This window comes from Condylostylus longicornis, unplaced genomic scaffold (genome assembly GCF_029603195.1).
Source record: "Condylostylus longicornis isolate FDR11 unplaced genomic scaffold, ASM2960319v2 ptg000072l, whole genome shotgun sequence".
Taxonomy (NCBI): domain Eukaryota; kingdom Metazoa; phylum Arthropoda; class Insecta; order Diptera; family Dolichopodidae; genus Condylostylus; species Condylostylus longicornis.
In genome coordinates this window covers 2,337,415-2,350,988 of record NW_026578040.1, presented here as the reverse complement: position 1 = coordinate 2,350,988, position 13,574 = coordinate 2,337,415, and the positions used below count along the sequence as shown (strand labels likewise).

At 27.0% G+C, this 13,574-nt stretch overlaps 1 protein-coding gene across 1 annotated transcript in view; it reads right to left on the bottom strand.

Moving 5' to 3' along the window:
* LOC129612344 (laminin subunit alpha-1) overlaps positions 1–13,574 on the bottom strand; it is a 163,217-nt gene that overhangs the window by 6,188 nt on the left and 143,455 nt on the right. Inside the window, exons 7-9 of the mRNA XM_055525895.1 lie at positions 832–2,191; positions 511–769; positions 49–442 (exon numbers count right to left, since the gene is read on the bottom strand). Of these exons, the coding sequence (XP_055381870.1) occupies positions 49–442; positions 511–769; positions 832–2,191 (2,013 nt within the window). The remainder of the gene's footprint in view (positions 1–48; positions 443–510; positions 770–831; positions 2,192–13,574) is intronic.

Below are 13,574 nucleotides of genomic sequence, written 5' to 3'. Positions count from 1 at the left end.
CAAGTATTTTATGGTACCTAAAGTATTGGAGTGGTAATTTATGCTTACTTTTACATTCCTTGTTCTCAGATAAAAAATGCCTCTCTGAAGTACAAGTATCACACTGTCGGCCTGAAACACCAAAACGACAATCACACTGACCAGTAGTCGAATCACATTCATCCGTTATAACTCCATTTAAATTGCAATCGCATGGTTTACAGGTGCCATGCAATTCGTGGGGATTACCATAATACCCGCTTCTACAACGATCACAACGTGCACCTGTGTAACCCGGTTTGCAGATACAACTTACTTCTCCCATAAAAATGTTACAGCCACGTGCGAAGTTTCGGTTTGTTTCAGGACACGGACATGGTTCACATTGGCCATAATTAGGATCTCCATAATATCCCTCGGCGCATCGTTCACAATTATCTCCACCGGTGAAATTTTTACATTTCTGTACATGAAGAAATATTTCTTTATGAGCATTTTCATAACATGATGTAATAATGATCAAATACTTACCAAACATGTACCCGTCTCCTGATCACATTCGTCACTTCTTCCATTACAATTACATGGTATAGACCACCCGATTAAATCTTCTAAAAAAAAAATTTCAGTGGAATCTGTCGTATTCCTCCATCTGTAATAGCCCTTGCCCGGATCTTGGCAAGAATATCCTCCATATTGAGGTGAACAGGAGCACAATTCAATACCGTTTGCTATAATATTTTTGGAACCAGCCAGATATATAGCAGAATCCATATGAACATCACATAATCTGTAAATAAATTTATATTAAATTGAAATAAAAGTAAAAAAATAAAAGTGATAAATTCTTACACAACACTTAAAAAATCAGCATAAGAACTAGCCCTTATAAAAATGTGCTTAATATTTTGTAAGGCAGTCATCATTACAGCTCGTGTTATATCTTGCCTGTTATGATGAAACTTCCAGTAAGACTCATGCAATGGAATTACATATGTTTCATTTTTTTCTGTATTAGTCCACTTGGTACTATAATAATCCAAAACAAGTCTACCATGGGAGTGTATTTGAACCAAAGGATACTCTAGCAAAATATTTCTTTCTAAAGGAGTTGTTGCACCTTCGGTTGTTATATTGAATTTCAAATAACCTCCGTAACTACTTGTTCGGTCTCCATAAAATTGTGGAGGTAATTGAAAATATAGTGGTAGGTAAAACCATGTATAAGCTCCAATTGTCACATTACCTACTGAGCTTGGAATTAGATTTAAACCATTCATTTGACCAATTTCAGCGTCTTCATGAAACATATGAGTTCCTTCTAATAAAACCACAACAATATATTCATAATCACGTGATGGTACTGAAGTAGGGTTTACGTAATGAACACTCAAATTGCGTGAAATTGGCATTCTTATATGACCCCATGACAATTCACTTTGTCGACAAAACTGTGATCTCCCAAAGCAAAAGCATTTTGTACAACCAGTTGGATTTGTCTTTGTTAGTCCAAAAGTTGATTTAACACATTTATCGCACTTCAATCCTTCAACAAATTCTTTACAAAAGCATTTTCCATCTTGATCACATTCAATAATGCCATCATTCCTTATTAGAGATCCGTCTGGATTACAATTACATCTTCTGCAATTTGGGTAGCCGAAATAACCAACACGGCAAACATCACATCTTCTACCAGTGTAGCCTTCACGACATATACATTGACCAGTTTGTGTTTCACAAGTTTGTCCAATAGATCCACTCATATCACAATTACATTTTTGACAACCAATTTTCGACTTCCAACCCCATGTACCTTGGTGACATTGTAAGCAATCATAGCCTTTACTATTCGGTGGACAAACACATCGCCCTGTTTCTGAATCGCAAATATGACCTGGTGTCTGGCATACATCACACAGTTTACATCCCAAATTTGAAAATCCATAAAATCCGTCTAAACACTGGTCACAGTGTCTCCCGCCAATCCCTTTTTTGCAATTACATTGACCAGTCCATAAATCACATTCATCATCTATTGAACCAATATTATTGCAGCTACAATCCCTGCAACCAATTCCAGTTGTCAAATTCCAAAATCCATTTTCACAACGTTCACATCTTTTTCCAGTTACATTAGGATGGCATAAACATTGACCAGTTTTTCGATCACATATTTGTGTAAGCGATCCAACTGGATTACACAGACATTCTGAAATTGATACATATAATATAATATATTATACTTTAGATTAATTAATATTGAAAATATATGTATATGTAAATATGTAAAGGATCAATTATTATGGGACACTAAAACGTTTTGCCTTAAAAACTGAAATGCACTGCATGTACTGCTGCTTGTACTGCAAATATACAGTTTTTGCTAAATACGTAGTTCTCTTTTTATTTTATTGCAAGTTTTTTAAATAAGATTGAAAATAATTTGATACAGTTGACGACTGCAAGAAAATTTAATCAAATTCTTAGATTTTTGCTTTTATTGTAAGTGCAAATACCCTTGTTCTATAAACGTTTAATTGTAAACAAGCTTATATGTATGTACAAAAATATCGATGCATCAAAAAATTTTTTTTCTGTAATTAATTTTTTGTTGAATTTTTTATTTTAATTATTTTTATAAACTATATTATGTTAAAAAACAAGGACAGAAAATACTGTTTTCAATTAGCAAAAAATTGAAAAAATTCATCTCATGAGTTCGTCATTAATTTATAAATTAGATTTCCTTTTCATATTTTCGTTTTAGCAGATTCCAAACAAAATTAGAAAAATGCGTTTTAAAAGGTAGTTTCAATCTGACCACTCAAGAGACACTGCTAAGCACTCTTCTACATCCGTCAATGTAGAACACTAAAAATTTATACACAAAAGCGTTCTTACCAAAAATTTGTTTCGGTGGGGAAAAAAAAAATATTTTCTTCCTTCCTGTATTAGTTGCACCTTATAATTTCAAAATTTGGTTTTTTTTTTAAATCTATTATGAAAACCACAAAATTTTTTTAAATCTCAAGCAAATAGTGATTTGCTATTGCTACTGCGAAACAGAATATACAATTATTAGAATGACAAAATAACCGTTAGAACTAAACATTACTTTAAACCAGAATTCAACCAGAAATTTAGTAATCGTTTATTTTTTTCATGCAATTTTGGCAATGACAGAAACTCAATTGTTTTATGTAGTCTACTGTAATGTTGCTTTTCTTGTTTTCTTGTTACATGTAGAGATCAAAAATATTGCAAATGTCTACATATGAAGGTAGATATGTGTGTATATCTGTATTTCATTATATAAAATAAATTATGTAAAATTATAACTTCCTTAAGTGAATATGAGTAAAGTTTTATTTATGCAATATTAATATGCAATAATAATAAGCCTGTTTACACTTAATCATAAATGTTTGACATTTCATAGTAATTTCAAGTAAAGTTCCGAAAATACTTGCTAAATAAACTTTTAACTAATTCTCGTATCAATTAACCAAATCGTTAACATTTGGTTCAAAAAAAAAAAAAATAAAAAAGCAAATAATTTTGAAAATGTTGAAAGCATACAAAAATTAAAAAATCTTGGCAACTTTTGCGTTGGCAAAAAGAACAAAAAAATTTTTTATGAATGAATTTTTGTTATTTGTGATTTTTTTTTTATATTTTCCTAGTTTTTTTATTTTTATGTGTTTTTTTTTTTGTTTTTTTATTGTTTTTACTCAACATTAAAGAAAAATGTCTAGTATCTGCACGACTCCTATGACGGTGATGACGACGATTTCTCATTAAACGAAAATATGTACAAAAAAAGGTAATTTTTCCTGTGTAGGCGATTCATTCATGTTGCCATGCAATTGCAATTTGAGATAAAACAAAAAAAAACGAAATTAAAAATACTACAATAAAAAGAACTTGAAAACAACAACAATACCAATCCAATTGCTTATTTCCGTTTGAATTTATAGCAACTACTAAAAATACTGCTAAACATATTAAACATTTGACTAGACTTTTAATACCAGACTGGTTGGCAGTATTCTGATCCAAAAAATTATTAATCAAGTGAAATTTTTTTATTTCTTTTTTCTCTTCTGTTAGAAAAATTTAATATAAAATCTGACTGAGATAAACCTAAAAGAGTTTCTCTATTAAAGATAAAAGTAGTAATATTAAATAGAAAAATTTGTTTTTCAAACTGTTATTCAAATTTCTATTAAAAATTTAAATTATTAACTTAGAAAACTTTTATTTGACGTATATATGCACATAATACCGGAAAATAGTTTAAAATAAAGGATTTAAAAAGGACATCAACAGAAATAAATAATGAGTAATTCAACATGAAACTATAAAGGGTTTCGAAGGACTGAAATTGAGCAGTAATGCGTTTTTGTATATTGGTTAGTATATATTTCTGACTCATTTGATATTTTTAAGTTAGAGTTAAAATTTCCCTAAAATCCACTTTAAAATTATTGATATTTGACAAAATATTAAAATAACACGAGTCAAGGGCCGAAATGATGCGATTTGAGGTTACGTGATATTTCTTGTTTTTATGACCCACCTGGTTTTTATTACTTTTTGAAAAACAATATTGACCATTCAGGCTGAAATCTGCGAGCAAATAACCGACAATATAAGTCAACTAATAAAATCCCAGAGATTAAGTTTTAGTCTTAAGAACAAAGAAAAAGAAACAAACACTATAGCGTAGTACTAAAGATAATACACCATCACTTTCCCTACAAAATGTTTCGAGAAAAAAATTTTATGAAAAATCACACGAAAAATGCAATCAAATGTCCCAATATAAAATAAGGTTAGCAAACTAAGGGGAACAAAGAATAAAACCTTATTTGTTTTTGGTTTTAATCTCTCTCAGGCTTTCTCTGTGTTAACAACTTAAGGTTTTCAATTTATTACTGAGATTATTACAACAATTAGGTTCATTTTTTTTAGTTTTTCTTTTTAGATTTTTCATTAATGATTCAAAAAATCGTTGTGGAATCGCATTGAAAATTACATGTAATTTTTTTTACGCATTAGATGCAAAAACAATATAAACGATAAATTAAAATTTGAGTGCATGTAATCGTCAATTGCAAAATAACTGTGGGATTCCCCTGCTTTTATAGCCCTTTAAGCTATGTGCATATACATATGTATATTTAAATATACTTACATGCGAGCAAGTTTAGAAATTGTAAAATTAATTTTGTACAGTTTTTTTATATGTAAGTTAAAGACGAGGTTATATACATAGAACAAATAGGCTGAGAGTATTAAATTTCCAATTTTACCTCTATGTATTCAATGTTTCATTTAATAAGCATATGTAAACGTTTAACTGATTTCGTTTGTACAAGAAAATGAAGAGTTTTGTTATTTTCCTCTCTATATACTGAAAGTTATGTACATATGTATGTATGAATACAAAAGTAATTTATCGCACCAGCCCTTCTTTATAGCATTCTATTTTGGTTTTATTTTTTAGAAAATTTCTCACAAACTTGAGAATATTGATTATTAGTTTGGCTCTGCCTACTTACAAAATTTCGTTTAAAAAAGGTGTCATTTCAGGGAATCCCGTTCTCTAGAAGAAAATCTTTGTTTATCTTTAGAAGTCATAACAGCTAAAGTCGTAGAGGCAGCTTATTTGTTCTTTTTATTCTGGAAGGTTTTACAATTTAATATCTTGTTATGATAAGATATTAAAAGAACAATGTGAACATCTGTTTTCAAAAAAAATATAGTATATTTGTTTGTTAACCATTGTTTATATCCGAATTTATTTTACTGAAAGTCGTTTTGTTTGGGTTTTATTTTTACATAATATACATGTATGCATATTATTGTACATATTTATAAGTAATATTATAATGTAATAGACGACGAAGCCTACGCAAAATCTCATTAAATTACCCGTACACGAATATTACCTACATACATAAAAAAAATACTATAGTAGATATATTAAAATAGTATTTTGTTTCGTAGATTTTTAGTATTGTCAAAGTTATTTTACATATCTTTTATTAAAAAGAGGAAGTTGACGGTTCATTTAAATTTCAATATTGATAAAAAGTTCAAAACCATGTGAGTTAATATACGGAAAAGTGGCAATTTTGATGCAAAAAATTATATTGCATTAATTTTATATTTTTATTTAAAATTTTAGTAGAGATGGGTTAGGTAACTAATGAAACAATAATCTACTCAATCAATTTAACTATTGAATATTTAAGTAATTTTTAAAAGTCTGAATTCTATAAGAAAGTTCAAAATTTATTTTTGGCGTTTTAAACTATAATAAATTTAAATATTTATTACCAAATTAATGGAGTAAGGTAGGTTTGAGTTTCTACTTACTGGATCAAGAAGTGTTTTGAAATATTAGATTAAAATTTTTTGTTCCATTAATAAAATATCTTGGGTTTAGTAGTTTTCATGGGAAAATTAATATTTCCTGTGAAAAAGATGTCCACGGGAAAGAAAAAGAGTTATTTATTTTTAAAACCGTTGCAATACCATATAAAATTTCAAGTTTGAATGCAAAAAAAATACCTCCCTTTCAAGGTCTTTTATTTTTCAACTGATAAGTGTTGATGAAATGCTTCAGAATTACACTATCACCATGTTAAGAGTAAATAAAATATATTCTAGACTTTGAATTGTTTAATAAAAGGGTGTTATGATAAATTTGAAAATATTTTATAATTTTGGTAAATAATTAATTATGAGCGGCGCCAAATTGACACATTTCCGTATATTGACTCATAGAAGTACGAGGCGGAAATAAGTCAAAAACTAATTGATTACTAAGTTTATTTTATTTTTTATGTGCACTTTACACCTGAATCCGTTTATAAAAACAAAAAGTTTCTTTAAGATTTTTTGCTTCAACACAAATATTTTGTACCTTTTTGCCTCTTCGTTCCTTATTAATACTTTAATTTATTTTTATTTTTTCTTTTGGTTTGTACCACTTATTTCATGCTTCATTTATACTTTTATAGTTTTAATAGTGTGGTAATTGATTTCAACAAGTGTCTTGGTTTTGTGTTGAGCTTTCTTTGTTCACAACACATAATCATGTTTATTACTTTATAATAAAGTATTGCTATCATTATTGCATAAACCATGTTATACAGGGTACATAGCTTTGAAGTTGTTCATTAGACCGAAAGTGTGTTAAATGATTGCCTTTTGCATTGTAGAAATCCGAAAGTATTGAGCGAATTTAATATTAAAGAATAACAATTTTTTAAATATGTTATTATAATTTTTTACTTTGACATTTTTATTCTTAATTTTTATGTATCTATGCCTTTTTATTCCTTTTCGCATCGAAAATGTAACAAAAGTTTCTTTCGGAATCGCAAATATCTATTAAAAACCCTTGAAATATAAAATTATTTATTTTAATTCACGCAATTCTTAATTGTTCTATCCTAAATGTATGCAATAATTTGAAATGTTTTATTATTTTAATAAAAATAAATTAAATAGTTTTAGAAGAAGCACTTTCACTTATTCAAGGGAAAAATGTTACTTTACAAACCATGTAGGTTTGATCCGAAATTTTTTTGTGGAAAGTTAATAAAATCTGAATGGAAATAAAAGGGTTTACTAACTATATAGGTACAACAATTTATGTTATATAAAAATTTTTATATAAATTTTGTATTCAAACTAAGGTGTAAATTAAATTATTTTATAAGGTTCTTATACTTAATTGCATGCGATTTTAATTATTATGTGAAAATCAAGAAATTGCTGATAATAAATAAATGAAGATTTTTTTAAAGAACATCAATGAAAATGTTTGTGAACATAAGTATTAATATAAGTAATATTATAGTGAACTTAAAATTACTAAAAGATCAAAGTTTAGGAAACTCATTTCTAATGATCTTATTTCATATAACAAGCTTCTATGAGTGAAGCAACAAAATCTGTTTAAAAAATTTGTTATTTTTGTATATAATTCATTGAAATAATTAGTAAATTTCCTTAACAATTAAAAACGTGATAATAGAAATAGTTGGCCTAATTTGTACGAATTGATAGTAAGTATTTTAGATACAAAAAATTTAAAAGTTTTTATTTGTTTTGTTATATTTTTTTTTAAGTCTTCAGACTTAATATTTTCTGAATAATCAAAAGTTAGAATTAAGTTAAGAGAATTAAATTAATAATTTCATTCCACACAGACGATTAGATATTACAAAATCAACTTATTGACTTAATTTGAAAGAACTTTGATTTTTGAATTAAGTATTGTGTTTTAGAACATAAGTTGTTCAAACTCAATCGATAATTTAAAATAATGCCAAATATATGCACATATCTATCAGGCCACCAAGATCAAAGCGTAAATCAAAAATAATTTTCAAATTTCATAATATTTTTAACTTTGCTGATAGATGTTATATAATATTTGAGCATTTAGAAACTGTCTTTCAAATGGAAGATACAATAAACTGGAATAGATGGTTTTAAAACATACAAAAAATGAGAAAATTCAAATTGTTTCATATTGAAACAATATTTCAATATGAAACAATTTGAGCAACTATTTCCTTATCGCCTCCTTATTGCTCTTATGGAACACTTCTTCAGAACGAATAAAAACTAAAATCGAAAGAGTTCAAAATTTATTTCGGAAAGAAGTTGTTACAACATTATGTGTCACACTTTTCCATGTGATTACAAAAATGTAAGTAAATTTTATGTTATTTGTTATTATATTACATTTTTCATCTGTCAATTTTCGGCTAATATATGCCTTAATGAAAGCGTGGAACTGTAAGTTTCACAATCTACTTGAAATTTTTAAATCAATTTATAATCAATATATTCAAATATTCTTTGTAATTATGAATTGGCTACATATTTTTCTCATAATACTGCTATAATCAATCAAAGAAAATTCTAAAAATTTATTCAAAAATAAATTCTAAATATTTTTTTTGTTCACTTGAAATCTTGCAATCAAGCACTAAAATATGTGCGCCGAGTGACGTCTTAAAAGATCAAAGCCACAATGAAAATATTAAAGAAATTGAGATTTTAAATTGTATGACAAGATAATCAAATTTATTTTTTTTTTTTTTTTTTGTTATTTAATTACACCTGTATACACCTTTTGAATATACTTTTTAAATGTATTCAAAGGTATAATAGCAACCAATAAAAAAAATACCTTTGAACAATCAATACGATTACGATATTACGGCGTGCCACGATTTTGTACAAGAAGAGATGAAAAAAAAACTAGATAAAAATCACTTAACATGTTTTGGTTTTAAATAACTTGTGTACGAAAAGCTATTGGCATACTTTTGGATATTTTTGTACCTGTATGAGTATGCATATATGAATAAGCGTTATTTATATTAACGGGTGGTCTTTATAAAACTCTTTAAAAAAAAATATTAAAAAAGAAAGCATGACCATCTTATAATTGACAATATATACTGATGAAAATTGATAATTTAACGGCAAATAAATATTATGGCCATAAGTTTTAAGCAGCCAATTATGATCACAACAAGTCATTTTAATTGTTCATTTAACGCCCAACTTACACATCATAAAAAAAAAATGTAACAATATAAGAAAAATTATAATAATTTTTGGTTGATTATCAAATTTCCAAAGTTAGTCATAACTTTTGAAAAACATTAAGTTAGCAAATAGAATTTTAAAAAAACAGAAATGTTAATCTTTCGCTTGATTTCAATTAAATTTCAGATAAGATTGCTTGTTATTAGATCTAATAGTGAAAAAGTCGCTTTCTTTAACAAATAATGTGTAAACTGGCATTGTAATTTACGAAGAAACGATAACTTTTTGTAAATCATTGTTCTTCTACGTTTTTTTGTGTTTGCTTTCCTAAAAAAGACTATAGCGCTTGTTTACCCCAATATTTTTGAAATAAAATAAAAAATAAAAAGTACTTATTCTAACTTTTTAAATTTCCTATCTGATTTTAAATTGGCACTGCTGTTATTTAACGAAACATGTATGTATGTAAATATATCTAAAATCAAAGAAGATATTTCTTGTTGTTTTTTATCACATAGTGAATTAATTTTGTGTTGATTTTCTGCCTTGATTTTGATTGAAATCCTTTTTCACATAGACACGTAACTTTCAACACATACCTTTCAAACTCAACCAAAATTCGGCGAAATTTTCTAATTCAAATTCCGCTTTCAGCAGTTCTTTAATTCGAAAAACCATTTTAAATTTCTTCCCGTCGAAATTTTAAAATTTTGTTAATTCACATTAATAATTTCGGCTTAAAAAAATGTTTTCAGTTTAGTGGGGTTGCCCTACAAAGCTACCATCGGTTGACAACCCAGGATCTAAATGAATAACAATTAATATTTATTTATTCACAATTCTTCCAAAGTTAATTTTTTAATTTCTATCTCGAACAATGAGTGATCCATAATCGATTCGTTATCATAAAAATCAGGAAAACGCAAACTCATCGTGTTTAAGATGCAAACACTTGTAATACAAAATAATATTTTATTTAACAAAAGTTTAATTTTAAGCGTGAGAAAAAAAATTATTTTAAAGAAAGTCATCATTATAGAAATTATTTGTAAGGTGCGTGTTTACAAACATTTTAAAAGATAGATAAAGAAATATTTGCGTATGAAATGAAACATTAAATTTGAAAAAGAAATTTCAACTTTCGCCGATTCTTCCATCACATATTAAACATAAGGGGGCGGGCCATCGTAACAGCATCTATTTTCACATATCAAGTATTTTAATAGAAAAGTTGTTTTTATAGAGACTTCTGGTAGTCAAATAAATTGATCAACGTTCAAGGCATACCAGATCCAAAGAGTGGTATTACTAACAATTTTTCTCCCAAATGCCTGTGAATAAATCGTTTTGCAATGAAGTTTCCTTAAGTTTTATATTTTAAAATTCTTCTTAGAGAATGAAAACATACACTTTTTGAGAAAACTGAGCAGTAAAACTGAACCTTAAACTTTTAATTCTATTGAAGCCCGTAAACCAAGATATTCAAGAATTTTGTTTTTTTCGTTTAGAGATTTCATAATGATATTTTTTGTGCAAGTCAACAACAGAACATAGAAATGAGCAATAAAATTGAAATAAAATAAAAATTTAAATTAATAAATCTAATTTCTTTGCTGAACCTCAACTGTTATTAGGTAATTTATATAGTTAAAATGAAACAAATAAAAACTAAATGAAGCTAATAACAAAATTTTAATAGAAAATTAAATTTATTAATCAATTTATTTTCAAAAATACGAGTATTTCTTTTTGTTCAAATATTTAATTTTAAATAAAAATATTTCATTTTATTTTATTATGGAAGCATGAATCAAACCAATTACAAAACTATGCATTTAATGTAGGTATTACCAGTATAAAAAATATGTATATGTATGTATAAACAAGTAAATTGATGTATACATATGAATATTGTTTATATATATATAAATTATTGTATTATATATTTTGCATACTAAAACCAATCCTCAAAAGCGTTAAAATGAAAGGAAGCGAAACTAAAAACAGAATAATAACATTTTAATGGGCTAAAGAAAATAAAAGGAATCTATTTAGCCTTTAGGCTTCCAATTCAAAAATCAACTCTATATACATGTTTGTATATGTATGTATATACATATACACAACTATTATAGTCTAATATAACATCCTACGTGACACTATAGTAATATACCGGTCGGTCGGTATTAAATTAATCAACATAAATAACAATTTTTCTGTCTTTTGCAGCAAGTTTTTCCAATCCATAGTCTGATTTTCACTTTAGGTATTCATATATACATCTATTTACTTATACCTACTATATTCTCTATTTTATTTACACCGTTATTTGTTAGTGTATAAATTAATATGAATTTTCTTCCTTTTCGCATTTTTTTCTTAAGTTGACTAATATTTTAACACTAATGATCCGATTTTCTATTTGTTCTTTCTCTTTTCTTTGGAATAAATTTTGTTACTCTGACACTATTTAAGTTTACAAACTTACAAACATTAATTTGTTTTTTGAAAATTTATTTGCATAATGGTACTTAGAAAAACCCGCAAAAATTCAGCTTGTCTTTTTTTTTAAATGGTGGCCCTATCTGAATTAGAAGATTTTTAAAACATTGTGTTTTATGGAAGTAGATAAGTATAAGGTGTATTCATATTTTTGGGACGTATATAAAACCTATTTATAAATTAGGTAAGGCTACGAAAAAATTCATGAAACATGAAAGAAAAATGACTGTGATTTGTCTGAATATAAAAATACAAGTTAAATAATGTAACAGCATTTTAAAAAAGCTTTAAAATATGAAGAGAGTTCAGACAATAATGAAGTAAGTTTAAAATGTTAACTAATTTTTCTTTAATCTATTCTCTATAGTCTATAGCAGAGATAGCCAACCTTTATCGGACTGTGTGGCAAAAATAATTATTTTAGAAAAAGAAAATACTCGCGTGCTTTAAAATAAACAAAATATATTTGTCATTTACACAAATATGTCGATTTATTTATAACTGGCATAATCTTATTTATACATACATTATAAATATAGAATAAATGAGATTTTGGTTGTTGAATTGCTGCCGCTAAGTCATCAATATCAGGATGATAATTAGTTGTTTTTAAAGGAAATACAGGTTTCACAGGCTCCACATAAAAAATTTTTGGAAACAATTTTTAGCAAATATAATTTTTATACTCGTATTTAAGGCAAATATAATATCGGAAATATAAAAAAATTTGCACTAAAGTATTTATTAGCGCGTGCCAGGGAAAGTAGAGACGAGTGCTACCTTGGGCACGCGTGACTTAGGTTCGCCATCCCTGATCTATAGCAATACATAAATTGAAAAATTTTTTAACACAAGTATATAATGTAATCATTAAATAAATTACTGATAAATTCTGTCGGACGAATAATGAAAATGTCAAAATTCTTTGCTGAAAATAGTCAACATTCTCACAAATTTCTAATATAGAATTACGGCTTTGACTAAGCTTATATACCACAATACTACTTACTAATGTACATATATATATAACACATTAATACCCATTTTTAGCACTTTCCAAAAAAATTTGAAAAAGGGCTAATATGTTTCACTCTTTCCGTTGGTCGGTCCGCCCATTCATTTGTATGTCTTATTACAAAACTTCTGCACTCTTTACGGTAGAAAGCTGAACTTTTGTATTTAAATAGATCGTTACTACGAACTTATTTCACTAGGATAAATTTTTACCAACATTTCCCCCCTTCTAAAAGAAGCTTGTCAAAGTCTTAAAAATGTCACATTTTCACTATTTTTTGCATTGAAACCACAAAAGATTTTTAAATCCTGAAAAAGCAGAAGAGAACTGACTGATTTTTCTACCGTGATGCAGTTTAATCAAACATTAAAATAACAAAATGGCTAACCGTTATCTGGAACCCTATTTTTTCAAATTTTTCATACTGCCTTTTAGACATTAATAAATAGTTTATTTCTTTAAAAGAAAATTTTTTATCCACTTCTACCTG